Genomic DNA, 15,636 nt, shown 5'->3' on the forward strand with positions numbered 1-15,636 from the left:
CTTGGGTTTGACCTTCCCACTGAGTGACTGGAGAGAAGCATCTTCATATTCACAGGAATGAGCCTTAGATAAGACTTTGCTCCTCTCATGGGGGCTGCAGAACACTGAAAAGCCAAGCTTGTTACCAATACTTGCCCTTCCTTAAGTATATTAAATACAATCCCAATAGTTAAACAGATTCCTAAACAGCCAGGCCATTCTCCCTCCTTCTAACCCTCATCTCCTGGGCCTAAGAAAGCCCAGCTGTGTGATCCAGGGCTTGGCTTCCCCTGTCTTCCCCATCCTAGCATCCTTGCAGGAAAGAGCCACTCTCCCTCTCTGCTCTCAGAAGGCAAGTTTCCTTATCACCTGTGAATCACAAACCCAGAGAGTGGCCAAACATAGCCGAGCTGATGCAAGAACATGGAAAGCAGAAAGCTGCAGGTGTGTTTGTGCTGGGAGGAATGGTGACCCTCACCTCACAGACACCTCCTCTCTGGATCCTCCAGAGCTATAAAGACGGGCCTTCCACCACCAGACAGGCACACTCTACCACCATGAATCCACTCCTGATCCTTGCCTTTGTGGGAGCTGCTGGTGAGTTTCATGCCCTGCCTCAGTCCCCAACCACCCCCCGTTACTGGCAGACATATGCCCTGCCGTTCTTGCCACCTCTCCTCTTTTGACTGTTCTCTGATATTCTATTTCCTCCATCTGGCATATCTCCTTCCCATCCTCCTTGGGCTCTCTTTAAGCCTCACCTGTTTTACCTTCTCCCTGATTTCATTCCCACCACTGTCATTCACCCATATCTGAGCTGTGGCTGGAGAAGCTGGAAATGGAGACCAGGTGGGGCAGGTCCACAAAATAAAGCAGCAGCCTTCAGGCTTGGCTCCAACAGCACCAGAATAGCACCACTATAGCTGCTCTTAACCTTGGATGCACCTGGGGAGGTTGAAAAATTACTCATGCGAGAGACTCAGCTCTAGAAATTCTAACTTCATTTTTCTGGGGTGCAGCCTGTGTACTGGGTTTTTAAGCTTCTCAGGTGATTTGTAACATTTCCAGGCATGCAGCCAAGATTAAGAATTGCTGTCCTATTGGCTAATAACAATGTCTACCATTCTCTGCTGAAGTGAGCCTGGGGGCTACCCTCAACTCTGCTCTGACTACACAAATCTGAGCTATGGGGGAAGCTGGTCATGACGAGGTCTATGCAACTAGGGGGTTTTCCTAGCTTGGCCAAAGTATCCTGATAATCCAGGGCTCAAATAGGCAGAAGAAGTACACAGGTGATGAATAAAAAAGAGAAGCATTCAGTGGGTGAGAAAACCACATCCCAACTCCTATCCTACAGGAAGCATTTTGAGGACATTCCTTATGACCTCAGCCTGGTGACCCCAGGAGAGATCTGAAACCCCGTGGGGTACCTAGCTATGTGCCCTGGAGACACAAAGACGTGGGAGTCACATCCAGTGATGCTCACAGGGGTGGCAGAGCTCCCCTCCTTGCCTAGCCTCACTGTGCTTGTTAAGGATTTCTAACTAGCAGGAAGCAAACACAGGCTGGGAGCGCCACCCCTAACATGCTACTGACTTGCCTTCTCCCTTCCCATCTCCACTCCAGTTGCTGTCCCCTTTGATGATGATGACAAGATTGTTGGGGGCTACACCTGTGAGGAGAATTCTGTCCCCTACCAGGTGTCCTTGAATTCTGGCTCCCACTTCTGCGGTGGCTCCCTCATCAGCGAACAGTGGGTGGTGTCAGCAGGTCACTGCTACAAGCCGTAAGTGTGGTGCCACTGACTGCAAAGCTCCCAGCCAGGCTGCCTGGGAGAGCTTGGCTTCAGCCCAGGGAACTACTGAGGTTGGGTAAGATGGACGGGAGAGGTGGTGGAGAAAAAACTTGTTTTCAGCAGCTGACTCTCCAGAGCAGAGAGTGAACACAAGACAGGAAGCTCTCACACCAAGGCAAATCCATGAAACAGCAAGGGTTGTTGTCATAAAAGCAGGCAGGGATGATCTTGGGGTGGTGAGAGCTAGTGAGAAAAGCAGGCAAGCACCCTTTGCTGGTTAGCTACACATCAAAGTCACCTAAGAAAGAGTTTTTAAAAATACTGATGCCTGTGTCCTATCCCAGGGCAATTATCAGGAATTTTCAGGAAGAGGGTGTGAATATCAATGAGTATTTCACACTCTACCTTGGTAACTGTAGAGTGTATTGACAGAGCTGATAACCACTGCCTACACGAAGAACTCTCAAACCTGAGTATGCACCACCAGAAAAAACTGCAGGCTTGTTAAGGACAAATCACTGGGTCCCATCCCCAAGGTTCTGATCAGTAGGTGGGGGTAAGGACCAAGAATTTACATTTCTAACAAGTTCCCAGGAGATGCTAATGCTATGGCTACCCTTGGATTAGATTACACAGAAGGGTGGTGCTCACCAGGCCAAGAATGCAGGGAGGAGCAGGCACTGTGCACAGTTAGCAAAGGCCTGGGGTGAAGAATGCTGGGAAAACTTCAAGGAGCTCCTTGTGCCCACAGGACTAATGACTGTAAAGATTGTGTGAAAGAGGCTGGGAAGGTGGGTTGAGGAGCAGCCTCCAGTGGGATCCCTTTGACTGTTCCCCACCCCATTACCACCAACCTCTGAAGCAGAAAGGTCCTGGGTCTCACACCTGCACTGACCCACATCCCTATCCTGCCCATGTGATATGACCACATACCCAACTCCATGCCTCCAGAGCTGCCCATGAGCAGGAAGCTTAAGGACCCTCGGGAAGGTGGGATGGGTGCCCCAGCTGTGAAAGAAGGGCTTCACCATGCCTGCCTTGCCCATCAGCCACATCCAGGTGAGACTGGGAGAGCACAATATCGAAGTCCTGGAGGGGAATGAGCAGTTCATCAATGCAGCCAAGATCATCCGCCACCCCAAATACAACAGGATTACTCTGAACAATGACATCATGCTGATCAAGCTCTCCACACCTGCCGTCCTCAATGCCCATGTGTCCACCATCTCTCTGCCCACTGCCCCTCCAGCTGCTGGCACTGAGTGCCTTATCTCCGGCTGGGGCAATACCCTGAGCTCTGGGGGTGAGTGGCACCCTTTGTCCTTCTACTTCCCTCCATCCTCACAATTTCCACAATGAATCATGCTCCTTAACTTAAATCCTCTCACCTCCAGGACACATTTCTAGTGCCCATTACACACAGGTTCTGCACTGGGCACCAGAGAGATGCAAAGTCTCAAGGACTTGGCTCCTAAAATCAAGAGACAGGACAAATGGAGAACTTGGTGCCATCACTTCTTGGGAGGGGTTCAACAATGATCATTTTAGGAACTAAAAGCCAGATTCCCTTGCCAGGACTTGTTTTGGAGTCCTCTCCACGGGCAGTGTTCCTCTTCAATGTTCCATCCTAGATTATTGTCTCCTTCTCTGGCCTGACCCACATTTCTAATTTCTTTATTCTCTTCCTGATCCTCACAGCCGACTACCCAGATGAGCTGCAGTGCCTGGACGCTCCTGTGCTGACCCAGGCTAAGTGTAAAGCCTCCTACCCTTTAAAGATTACCAGCAACATGTTCTGTGTGGGCTTCCTTGAGGGAGGCAAGGATTCCTGCCAGGTGATTAGACCAACCCTTCCCATGCTGAGGTTTCCACTGATACCCAGGCCCCACCAGGGAAAAAGATTTGAACTCCCAAGGTGGCGGGGCTGAGGAGGCTCCCTGCAGTGCCCACATGGAGAAGTGAGGAAGGCTCCCTTGGGCTGCATCCTGTCTGCTTAGGAAGAACAGAGAATGGACCACCGTGAGAAGAACATGGAGCCACAGAGCTGGCTGGAAAGGGGTCTTTTAAGGTTCAGAGTAACTGTAGCTATATTCCTCCTCCATCTCTCCATAAAACTTGTCCCTTCTTCATGCCAGGGTGACTCTGGTGGCCCTGTGGTCTGCAATGGACAGCTTCAAGGAATTGTCTCCTGGGGCTATGGCTGTGCCCAGAAGAGAAGGCCTGGAGTCTATACCAAGGTCTACAACTATGTGGACTGGATTAAGGACACCATAGCTGCCAACAGCTAAAGCCCCTGGTCACTCTGCCGTCTCTATACCAATAAAATAACCCTGTTCTCACTGTCTGTGTCTGTGCCTGCTCTCTCACACTCCTTCACACTGGAAAGCATCCTCCAATCTCAGTTCAGATATAACTCTCCCCCTTAAAGGTAAGCAGAGCCCCCAGCTCGCAAAATGTGTTCCATTGTACACTAGATTAGCACATACAAACAGATGGAATCCAAAAATAAGAAGAAGCTTCGGAGAAAGGCAGGGCACTGTTTCTAGAGAAACGTGTGTTTCAGAAAGGTAGTCTTTGGGGGAGGGTATTGATTTTTATTTGGGTTTCTCACAGTGGTTAGAGCTACTCTGCCTTCAGAACAATCACAGCATAGAAAATATGTCAGCATCGTCCAGGTGGCCCAAAAAATCTGACCAGCGGAATCTTATTGCTAAAACACAATAATGACAAATGCTGTTGGTGATGTCATGCCTCTCCCAGGAATGTGTCAGCACCAAACCCTCAACCAAGCCCTCCCTTCTCATTCACCTGGAAAATCAGATTCAAGTAAATCTCCCTGGCACCCTGACTCTTCCCTCAATTCCTTAGTTCCATCTCTGTGAGCCGGCTAGAGAGATGTTCCACCTACCATAGCGGGAGCCAGACTGTGACTTGGGAATCAAGCCCAACTCCGCATGCTGCGCTTTCATCTTCTTTGCCTTTGGGGTAGGATGCCACAGTGAATCCCACAGCAAACACCAGCCCCCACTCTGACCAGGGAAAGAAACTAGAGAGGGTCAGGATTCACCCATTTGATCAATTAACTGAGGAAGGATTCATTTTCATAAATTTTGCTTGCCTTTAATACACTTCAAGTGAGTTATTTGGGACTCATTAAAAAGGGTGGAAGGAAAGACATCTGAGGGCTGTGACACCATGCAGCCACTCTAGCCACATGTTGGCTGGCTTGCACACACTGGACACAGCAGAGGGAGGCAGGCCCCGTGGTACTTGTGGCACCTGCCAAAGCCTCCTCCTGGAAATTCTGAGAGGGCCCAGCTTGGTGCCGTAACTCATCCAAGCCTGTCACCGAAGATCCAAGCAAGCTTCTCTTTGAAATTCCACCTTCACCTTCTGTCCCAAGTGGTTGTGGACACCCCTAGGAGCTGGCACTAATGGCCAGGAGCAGCCAAGAGAGACAGACAAGTTCAGAGCACATTTCCAGTTACGGGGAACAGAGCACAGACCTCCAAGTGTCCACGGAGCAGCGTGCAAATTGCAGTGATGAGTAGAGGAAAACCTCTACACGGAGCACAGCATTCCTGGCAAACACAGGGGACCGCAGTCCACATGCTGTGGAATACACCCAAGTATGCATCAGACACTTGTTTGGTAAACAGTAAATGTGTAAGATCAATTGCCTTGAGAGGGCCATCTGGGCTCCAGAAGTGTGATTCGTGTGAGGAAACAGCTATCACTCACTATCTTCAGAGGAAAACAGGGCTCAGGGCTCACACACAATGGACAGATACAAACAGGTCACCCAGAACGTCACTGCATACAAACAGCACTTTGTTCCACATGGATTTTGTTTTTATGGAGTCCAAACACAGACCCTAGTTCACCTTACAGCCTTGGGTTTGTCTGCTTTGGGAGATATATATCCAGTTGATAGACAAGACGGATACATTTTTTTCCCTTTCTTACCGCAATGTCAATGCCTCGTCTGAATATAATCATCACTCAAGAGTCAAGGGAAGAACCAAACACTTCATATAAACAGGGCTGGGCTGGGTGGGGAGTGTTAGTTTCCAGTGTTTTCTGTCTCCATTCAGATCATTCCTATCAAAGCCCAGCTGATTACCTCAAGCCAAGACACAGACATAAGGATCCCAATGGCCTTCCAGACAGCTGCTTCCACCTCCTACCTGGGCCACATAGAGTCTTTACACAGGAAAGTGAGTCACCCCACTGAGAAGGGTTGCCAGCAGAAACAGGGCATGAAAATCACAGATAACCATGGGAATTCTTCCAAGTGGTCAGTGTAAAATAGATCACCACCACCACCACCAAAAATGCAAAAGAAGCAAAAAAAATGCTTATTCAAAATCCAAGACAAAATACTGTGTGAGAGTCAGGCCACGGGATTGCCTTTTCTCAGGCCACACAGCTTTCCCAGTCCATTTTCTCACATGGAACCATGAGATGTGAAAGTCTGCAGAGCGTATGCTCAGGATCGAGGCTGGTACTGTTCACCTATGGGTCCAGACCAAAGGGCAAAGAGGCAGAAAGCTGATATCTGTCCACCGCCAAGGCTTAGGGCCTCCTTCTCACAGAGGCTCTGAAGAGAAACCACCTCAGCCTTCACACAAAACATCTTCTGGCTCAACTACAGCCAGGCTGGAGTGCCATGGCATGATCTCTGCTCACTACAGTCTCTGCCTCCCAGGTCAAGGGATTCAGCCTCCCAAGTACTTGGGATTACAGGTGCATGCCACCATACCCAGCTAATTTTTTTTTTTTTTTTGTATTTTTAGTAGAGACACGGATTCACCATTTTGGCCAGGCTGGTTTTGAACACCTGACCTCAAGTGATCCAAAGTACTGGGATTACAGGCATGAACCACCTCTTCTGTCCCAGGCCACATTTTTAAAAAAATAATTTCAAATTTTATTTTAGATTCAGGGGGGACATGTGCAGGTTTGTTACACTGGTATATTGTGTGATGCTGAGGTTTGGAGCACAAATGATCTCATCACTCAGGCAGTGACCATAGTACCCAATAGGTGGTTTTTCAGCACTTTCCACACTCCTTCTCTCTTCCCTCTAGCACTTGCAGTGTCTACTGTTCCCATCTTTATATCCATGTGTACCCAATGCTCAGCTGCCAGTATACATGAGAATGTGATATTTGGTTTTCTGTTCCTATGTTAATTTGCTTAGGATTGTGGTCTCCAACTCTATCCATGTTGCTGTAAAGGACATGATTTCATTCTTTTCATGGCTACATAGTATTCCATGGTGTATATGTACCATATTTCCTTTATCCAGTCTACCGCTGATGGCCACCTGGGTTGATTCCATGGCTTTGCTACTGTGAATAGTGCTGTGATGGACATGCAAAAGCATGTGTCTTTTTGGCAGAACAATTATTTTCCTTTGGGTAAATGCCCAGTAAAGTAAGTGCTGGGTGGAAAGGTATTTCTGTTTTAAATTATTTCAAAAATCTCCAAAATGCTTCCTGCATTAATTTTTCCATGAACTCATTTACACTCTGGCCAACAGTGTATAAGCGTTCCCTTTCCTCTGCAGCCTCACCAGCATCTTCTATTTTTTGGACATTTTAATAGCCACTATGCAGCCAAGTTCTTTCAAGGCCAATGTGGGGAAGAGCCACAAACATCCCTTTTCCCAAAGAGAATTATTGCCTGCTCCCTGGTAGAATTCTTGTTTTCAACTGTCTTTCATTATTTGTTTTTCAAAGAAAAACCAAAGGTAAAGTGGTATGATCTTCCACACCTGAACCAGTTTGTAGCCACCAGAGCCTTCTGGGAAGGGGCTCCTCAAGCATGCATTGATCTTGTCACCTGCAATTTGAGAGATCAAGAAGCCCCATAGCAACCTACAACTGCCCATCAGTGCTCATCCTTTCAGGGGATTAGCTCAATTCTGGCTCAGTAGACACTGGCATCCACAGGTGATAAAAGCCCGGGCCTCTGTGGGCTTCTCTCATCATCCAGGGCCACAATGGGCTGCCTGTCCTAGGCAGAGACACAGCAACATTCTCTTAAACTGAAATTAAGCATAAATCCACTTCACCAATAATCATCTGAGGGCACAGTCCCTGTCTCCTTCCTCAGGGATTTAAAACACACATCTCTCTGACCAAACAGGTAGGTGAGATCTGACTCTAAAGGGGGGAAAATCAGCATGAATTGGGGTATCAGGAATGAATCCCAAGTGTTTTTGTGTGGGGACAGGCATCCACATCCCGAACTGTACCTGGAGATGGAGAAAAATGCAGGAGAGGAGAAGAGAAAGAAAGGGGGAAAAAGTGGCTGAAAGTCATTGCAAGCATCTCTTGTGGTTCTTTCTGGCTCTGGTTGCTTTGCCAAGGTCTTGAGTGCAGGCAGGGCTGGCTCTGGCTGGGAGCTGCTGCTCTGGGAGATGGAAGAGTCACTTCACCTCCAGATAGCTCATTCGATCATCTGTAAATTGGGCAAGCCCATAGGTGGTTGTGATGATAAAATGGAAAAAAAATGCTTAGCTTATATGAGTTACATGCTGTATAGTAAGTTACATGCTATATAGTAAGCACACAGAAATGATTCACTGTTATCATAATTGAAGGATAGTGGTTTAGTGTGCTAAGCACTAAACACAAGCCAGAAAGATGTCTGAGAGAAGTAGACAAAGAAATCTATAGTTCAGAATGAACAGTACCAAGAATGGCATGTCCTCCAAATTGAGCTTGGGCAGCTAGATCTGCACCTATCCTACACATCTGAGTCTACAGTATGAGGTAACAGTCTCCACCTATAGCAATCTTCTCTGCCTGTAAGGTCATTCCTTTTTGAAGAAAGCTGACCTCAGACTATACTGTGATCATTTAAGGAAGAGCACAAAATACTGGAGAAGGCTAGTCTTCAAGCTCTAGATACAGAAAATCCTCATATTCTTGGGTGTTCCCTTTCAGACAGTCAGAGCCACAAGCACTGACCCAAAAATCCCTTTTTTCAAAAAAATTTTCCACTTCTACCAAGGTTCACCTCCTTGTTTAGTGCACACTGGTGTCTACAGTTGCTAGAGCAAGAGGCTCTCATCCTCTAAGGTCTGTGAAGACCCCATGACAAGGGGACAAAATGAAACAACATGTTCAGCGGCAGCACAGGAAAAACCCATATTATCAATGCTCAAAAACCTGGCCACCTCAGGCTTAGCCAGTTATTCGTGAGCAGAGAGGTGTGTCATCTACATGGCAGTCATGGCCTGGATGGGTCTGGAACTGTGGCAAGGTAAGGCTCTCAGACAAGGTGCCAGGAGAAAGATGAATTCAATCATCTATTTCTGCCAGGAAGAAAAGCACCAGGAAGGAATCAGATGTACAGTTTTTCCTCTGGGGACCTCTGCCTTGATCCTCAATAAGTCACCTTTTAGATGCCACCTGCAGCAATTCCCACATTTCACAATGCTCTCCACGGCTTCCGTTGGCCTTATGGTCAGCTCTGCCAAGATCTGTATTCTTGGGCAAGACAGAATCCTTCTGAAACTCAGTCTCTTCCTCTATAAATGGAAATAATTTTGCTCTGCACAAATCACAATTAGCATGTTTGTGGGAATTTAAACTGTGAAACTCAACATAAATGAAAAGCAATATACCACTGTTGCTTACATGAAAACTCCTGTAAAGCTGTCAGGCTCCATGCACCATATGAGTACAGCAATGTTAGGTATAAGCCCATCAGTGATTAGATGGGATACAGGGTGGAGAGGGGGTCTCTGAGCAGTGCGTCTCCTGGCTGTGGGGAAGCTGGCTCAGCGGCCATGCCAGGAGCTGAACCTGAAGGTAATCTGTGTGTCTTCTCAACTCCACAGGTCCCACTTTGGTATTTTTTCCAATTCACTCTAGTTTCCATTTGCTTCCTCCCTCTAGCCCCCTGCACATGTCCAATTTCACCATTTCTCATTTTGTTCACTGTCTCCAAGGTCGGTCAGTTTCAATCGCCCTGAGTGCAGGTTGCAAGGGCAACCGTGAGGCTGCATAAAAAGAACCTATGACAGAATGCACATGAGAGAGACAAATATCTACACATTGATGAAGGGGAGGAGTGCACCATTGGTTTTCCATCCTCCAGATGCACTGAGTAAGTTCCTACCTAACCAGTGCCCCCTCCTTCTTTGAAACACTTCCCATCCTCAAGCCTTGGTAGGAAGGAGAGCCATCTGGAAGCCCAGAATCCTGGGCTGAGTCTCCCTTCTCCTTACCCCTCAGTGTTGGAATTCTTGTTGTCAATAGGCTTGGATTTAACCTTCCGCACGGTGACTGGAGAGAAGCATCTTCATATTCACAAGAATGAGCCTTAGATAAGACCTACCTCCTCTCATGGGGGCTGCAGGTCACTGAAAAGCCAAGCTTGTTACCAATGCTTGCCCTTCCTTAAGTACATGAAATGCATCCCCAATAGTAAAATATATTCCTAAACAGCCAGGCCATTCTCCCTCCTTCTAACCCTCTTCTCTTTGGCCTATGAAAGCCCAGCTGTGTGATCTGGGGCTTGACTTCCCCTGTCTTTCCCATCCCAGAATCCTTCCAGGAAACAGCCGGTCTCCCTCTCTGCTCTCAGAAGGCAAGTTTCCTTATCACCTGTCTGCTCTCAGAAGGCAAGTTTCCTTATCACCTGTGAATCACAAACCCACAGAGTGGCCAAACATACTGATGCAAGACCATAGGAAGGGGAAAGCTGCAGGTGTGTTTGTGCTGGGAGGAGTGGTGACCTTCACCTCACAGACACCTCCTCTCCCGATCCTCAGGAGATAAAAAGATGGGTCCTCCACCACCAGTCAGGCACACTCTACCACCATGAATCCACTCCTGATCCTTGCCTCTGTGGGAGCTGCTGGTAGGAGTTTCATGCCCTGCCTCAGGCTCCAACCATACCCCGTTCCTGGCAGATGCATGCCCTGCCATTCTTGCCACCTCTCCTCTTTTGACTGTTCTCTGATATTCTATTTCCTCCATCTGGCATCTCTCCTTCCCATCCTCCTTGGGCTGTCTTTAAGCCTCACCTGTTTCAGCTTCTCCCTGATTTCACTCCCACCACTGTCATTCATCCCTATCTGAGCTGTGGTTGGAGAAGCTGGGAAGGGAGACCAGGTGGGGCTGCCCAAGAAATGAAGCAGCAGGCTTCAGGCTTGGCTCCGACAGCACCACAATAGCACCACTATAGCTGCTATTAACCTTGAATGCACCTGAGGAGGCTGAAAAATTACTCATGCCAGAGACTCAACTCTAGAAATTCTCACTTCATTTGTCTGAGGTGCAGCCTCTGTTCTGGGCTTTTAAGCTTCCCAGGTGATTTTTAACATTTCTAGGCATGCAGCCAAGGTTAAGAATTGCTGTTGTTTTGGCCAATAATAATGTCTACCTTTGTTCTGCCGAAGTGAGCCTTGGGCTGCCCTCAACTCTGCTGTCACTGCAAAGATCTGAGCTAAGGGGGAAACTGGTCATGGCCAGGTTTTCCTAGCCAGACAGGGGATTTTCCTAGCTTGGCCAAAGTATCCTGACAATCCAGGGCTCAAATCGCCAGGAGAAGTACACAGGTGATGAATAAAAGAGAGAAGCATTCAGTGGGTGAGACAGCCACATTCCAATTCCTATCCCACTGGAAGCATTTTGAGGACATTCCTTATGACCTCAGCCTGGTGACCCCAGGAGAGATCTGAACCCCCACAGGGTACCTAGCTACATGCCCTGCAGACACAGAGACTTGGGAGCCACATCCAGTGATGATCACCAGGAGTGGCAGAGCTCCCCCCCCTTGCCTAGCCTCACTGTGCTTGTTAAGTTTTCTAATTAGCAGGAAGCAACCGCAGGCTGGGAGCGCCACCCCTAACATGCTACTGACTTGCCTTCTCCCTTCCCATCTCCACTCCAGTTGGTGTCTCCTTTGATGATGATGACAAGATTGTTGGGGGCTACAACTGTGAGGAGAATTCTGTCCCCTACCAGGTGTCCTTGAATTCTGGCTACCACTTCTGCATTGGCTCCCTCAACAGGGAATAGTGGGTGGTGTCAGCAGCTCACTGCTACAAGTCATAAGTGTGGGGCCCCTGACTGCAAAACTCCCAGCCAGGCTGCCAGGGAGAGCTTGGCTTCAGCCCAGGGAAGTACTGAGGTTGGGTAAGATGGATGGGAAAGGTGGTGGAGAAGAAATCTTGTTGGCAGCAGCTGACTTTCCAGAGCAGAGAGTGAACACAAGACAGGAACCTCTCACACCCAGGCAAATCCATGAAACAGCAAGGGTTGTGGTCATAAAAGCAGGCAGGGATGATCTTGGGGTGGTGAGAGCTAGTGAGAAAAGCAGGAAAGTACATTTTGCTGGTTAGCTGCACATTAAAGCCACGTAAGAAAGCGTTTTTAAAAATACTGATGCCTGTGTCCTATCTCAGGGCAATTAACTCAAAATTTTCAGGAAGAGGGTGTGAATATCAGTGGGTATTTCACACTCTACCTCTGGTAACTGTAGAGTGTATAGACAGAGCTGAGAACCGCTGCCTACACCAAGAACTCTCAAACCTGAGTATGCATCAGAACTCCCTGCAGGCTTGTTAAGGCACAAATCACTGGGACCCATCCCCAAGGTTCTGATCAGTAGGTGGGGATAAGGACCAAGAATTCACATTTCTAACAAGTTCCCAGGAGATGCTAATGCCATGGCTACCCTTGGATTAGATTACACAGAAAGGTGGTGCTCACCAGGCCAAGAAGGGAGGGAGGAACAGGTGCTGTGCACAGTTAGCAAAGGCCTGGGGTAAAGAATGCTGGGAAAACTTCAAGGAGCTCCTTGTTCCCACAGGGCTAGTGAGTGTGGAGATTGTGGGTAAGAGTCTGGGAAGGCAGACTGAGGAGCAGCCTCTGGTGGGATCCCTTTGACTCTTCCCCACCCCACTACCACCAACCTCGGAAGCAGAAAGGTTCTGGGTCTCAGAAGTGCACTGACCCACATCCCTCTCCTGCCCATGTGATATGGCCACACACCCCACCCCATGCCTCAGGAACTGTCCATGAGCAGGGAGGTGGAGAACCCTTGGGAAGGTGGGATGGGTGTCCTGGCTGTGGGAGAAGGTCTTCACCATGCCTGCCCTGCCCATCAGCCGCATCCAGATGAGACTGGGAGAGTACAACATCGAAGTCCTAGAGGGGAATGAACAGTTCATCTATGCGGTCAAGATCATCCGCCACCCCAAATACAACATCTGGACTCTGGACAATGACATCCTGCTGATCAAGCTCTCCACACCTGCCATCATCAATGCCCATGTGTGCACCATCTCTCTGCCCACCACCCCTCCAGCTGCTGGCACTGAGTGCCTCATCTCTGGCTGGGGCAACACTGTGAGTTCTGGCGGTGAGTGGGACCCTTTGTCCTTCTACTTCCCTCCATCCTCACAATTTCCAGAACGAAGCACACCGCTTAATGTGAATCCTCTCACTTCTAGGCTTAAGACACATTTCTAGTGCCCATTACACACAGGCTCTGCACTGGGCACCAGAGAGATGCAAAGTCTCAAGGACTTGGCTTCTAAAATCAAAAGACAGGACAAATGGAGAACTTGATATGATCACATCTTGGGAGAGGTTCAACAATGATCATTCTGGGAACTAAAAGCCAGAGTCCCTTGCCAGGACTTATGTTTTGGAGTCCTCTCCAGGGGCAGTGTTCCTCTTCAGTGTTCCATCCTAGATTATTGTCTCTTTCTCTGGCCTAACCCACATTTCTTTCTTTGTTCTCTTCCTGATCCTCACAGCCGACTACCCAGATGAGCTGCAGTGCCTGGATGCTCCTGTGCTGAGCCAGGCTGAGTATGAAGCCTCCTACCCTGGAAAGATTACCAACAACATGTTCTGTGTGGGCTTCCTTGAGGGAGGCAAGGATTCCTGCCAGGTGATTTGACCCCTTCCCATGCTGAGGCTTCCACTGATACCCAGGCCTCATCTGGGAAAAAGATTTGAACTCCCAAGTTGGTGGGGCTGAGTCTCCCTGCATTGCCCCATGGAAAAGTGAGGAAGGCTCCCTTGGGCTGCAAGCTGTCTGCTTAGGAAGAACAGAGAATGGGCCACTGTGAGAAGGATGTGGAGCCACAGAGCTGGCTGGAAAGGGCTCTTTTAAGGTTCAGAGTAAATGTAGCTATATTCCTCCTCCATCTCTCTCTTCATACAACTTGTTCCTTCTTCTCCCCAGGGTGACTCTGGTGGCCCAGTGGTCTGCAATAGACAGCTCCAAGGAATTGTCTCCTGGGGCTATGGCTGGCCCAGAAAAACAGGCCTGGAGTCTACACCAAGGTCTACAACTATGTGGACTGGATTAAGGACACCATAGCTGCCAACAGCTAAAGTCCCCAGTCCCTCTGCAGTCTCTATACTAATAAAGTGACCCTGCTCTCACTGTCTGTGTCTGTGCCTGCTCCTTCACACTCCTTTACACTGGAAAGCATCCTCCAATCTCAGGTCAGACAGGGCTGTCCCCCTTAAGCGTCAGCAGAGCCCCCAGCTCCCAAAATGTGTCCCATGGTACACTAGATTAGCACATACAAACAGACGGAATCCAAAAATAAAAAGAAATTTCGGAGAAAGGTGGCCACTGTTTTCTAGAGAAACGTGTGTTTCAGAAAGGTGGTCTTTGGCAGGGGATATTGATTTTTATTTGGGCTTCTCAGAGTGGTTAGAGCTACTCTATCTTCAGAACAATCACAGCACAGATATTGTGTCAGCATCTTTGAGGTAGCACAAAAAATCTGACCAGCTGAATCTTATTGCTAAAATACAACAATGACAAGTGCTGTTGGTGATGTCATGCCTCTCCCAGGAATGTGTCAGCACCAAACCCTCGAACAAGCCCTCCCTTCTCATTCACCTGGAAAATCAGACTCAAATAAATCTCCCTGGCCCCCAAACTCTTCCCTCAATTCCCTAGTTCCATCTCTGTGAGCAGGCTAGAGAGATGTTCCACCTACCATAGCGGGAGCCGGACTGTGACTTGGAAATCAAGCCCAGATTTGCACGCTGCATTTTCATCTTTTTTGCCTTTGGGGTAGGACACCACAGTGAATCCCACAGCGAACACCAGCCCCCAATCTGACCAGGGAAAGAAACTAGAGAGGGTCAGGATTCACCCATTTGATCAATTAACTGAGGAAGGATTCATTTTCATAAAACTTGCTTGCCTTTGAGACACTTCAAATGAGTTATTTGGGACACTTTAAAAAAGGTGGAAGGAAAGATCTGAGGGCTGTGACACCATGCAGCCACTCTGGCCACACATTGGCCGACTTGCACCCACTGGACACAGCAGAGGGAGGCAGTCTTCATGGCACCTGTGTCACCTGCCAAAGCCTCCTCCTGGCAATTCTGAGTGGGACCATGTTGGGGCCGTAGCTCATCCAATTTTGTCACTGAAGATCCAAGCAAGCTTCTCTTTGAAATTCCACCTTCACCTTCTGTCCCAAGTGGTTGTGGACATCCCTGGGAGCCGGTAACAAGGGCCAGGAGCAGCCAAGGGAGACAGACAAGTTCAGAGCACATTTCCAGTTACAGAGAACGGAGCACAGGCCTCCAAATGTCCATGGAGCAGCGTGCAAATTGCAGTGATGAGTAGAGGAAAACCTCTACATGGAGCACAGCATTCCTGGCAAACACAGGGGACCACAGTCCACATGCTGTGGAATACACCCAAGTATGCATCGGACACTTGTTTGGTAAACAGTAAATGTGTAAGATCAATGACCTTAAGAGGGCCATCTTTGCTCCAGATGTGTGGTTCGTGTGAAGAGACAGCTACCAATCACTATCTTCAGAGGAAAACAAGGCTCAGGGCTCACACAC

General features: G+C 48.5%; 1 protein-coding gene, 1 pseudogene and 2 gene segments (V, D, J or C); all 4 read left to right on the forward strand.

Annotated features, from left to right (window-relative positions):
• The window catches only part of LOC101146757 (T cell receptor beta constant 2-like), a 112,979-nt gene that overhangs the window by 60,399 nt on the left and 36,944 nt on the right, over nt 1-15,636 (forward strand).
• Nucleotides 1-15,636, forward strand: part of LOC101146303 (T cell receptor beta constant 1-like) — an 84,071-nt gene that overhangs the window by 40,818 nt on the left and 27,617 nt on the right.
• On the forward strand, nt 453-4,098 carry LOC134758959 (putative trypsin-6). 2 transcript variants are annotated; one of them, XM_063708815.1, is made up of 6 exons: nt 537-576; nt 1,606-1,765; nt 2,145-2,147; nt 2,824-3,077; nt 3,473-3,609; nt 3,910-4,062. In XM_063708815.1, exons 1-6 carry the CDS (start codon nt 537-539, stop codon nt 4,060-4,062), a joined length of 747 nt encoding a protein of 248 aa, XP_063564885.1. The 2 variants fall into 2 exon arrangements, with proteins under 2 accessions (XP_063564884.1, XP_063564885.1); XM_063708814.1 differs by lacking the exon at nt 2,145-2,147 and having other exon boundaries at nt 453-576; nt 3,910-4,098.
• LOC101148573 (trypsin-2-like) lies at nt 10,615-14,148 on the forward strand (annotated as a pseudogene).

Source organism: Gorilla gorilla, chromosome 6 (assembly GCF_029281585.2).
Source record: "Gorilla gorilla gorilla isolate KB3781 chromosome 6, NHGRI_mGorGor1-v2.1_pri, whole genome shotgun sequence".
Lineage (NCBI taxonomy): Eukaryota > Metazoa > Chordata > Mammalia > Primates > Hominidae > Gorilla > Gorilla gorilla.

Coding starts and splice junctions, on each gene's coding strand:
- LOC134758959 (XM_063708815.1), top strand. CDS start 537: ATGAATCCACTCCTGATCCTTGCCTTTGTGGGAGCTGCTG. Junction 3,078..3,472: donor CAATACCCTGAGCTCTGGGG/GTGAGTGGCACC, acceptor TGATCCTCACAG/CCGACTACCCAGATGAGCTG. Junction 3,610..3,909: donor GAGGCAAGGATTCCTGCCAG/GTGATTAGACCA, acceptor TCTTCATGCCAG/GGTGACTCTGGTGGCCCTGT.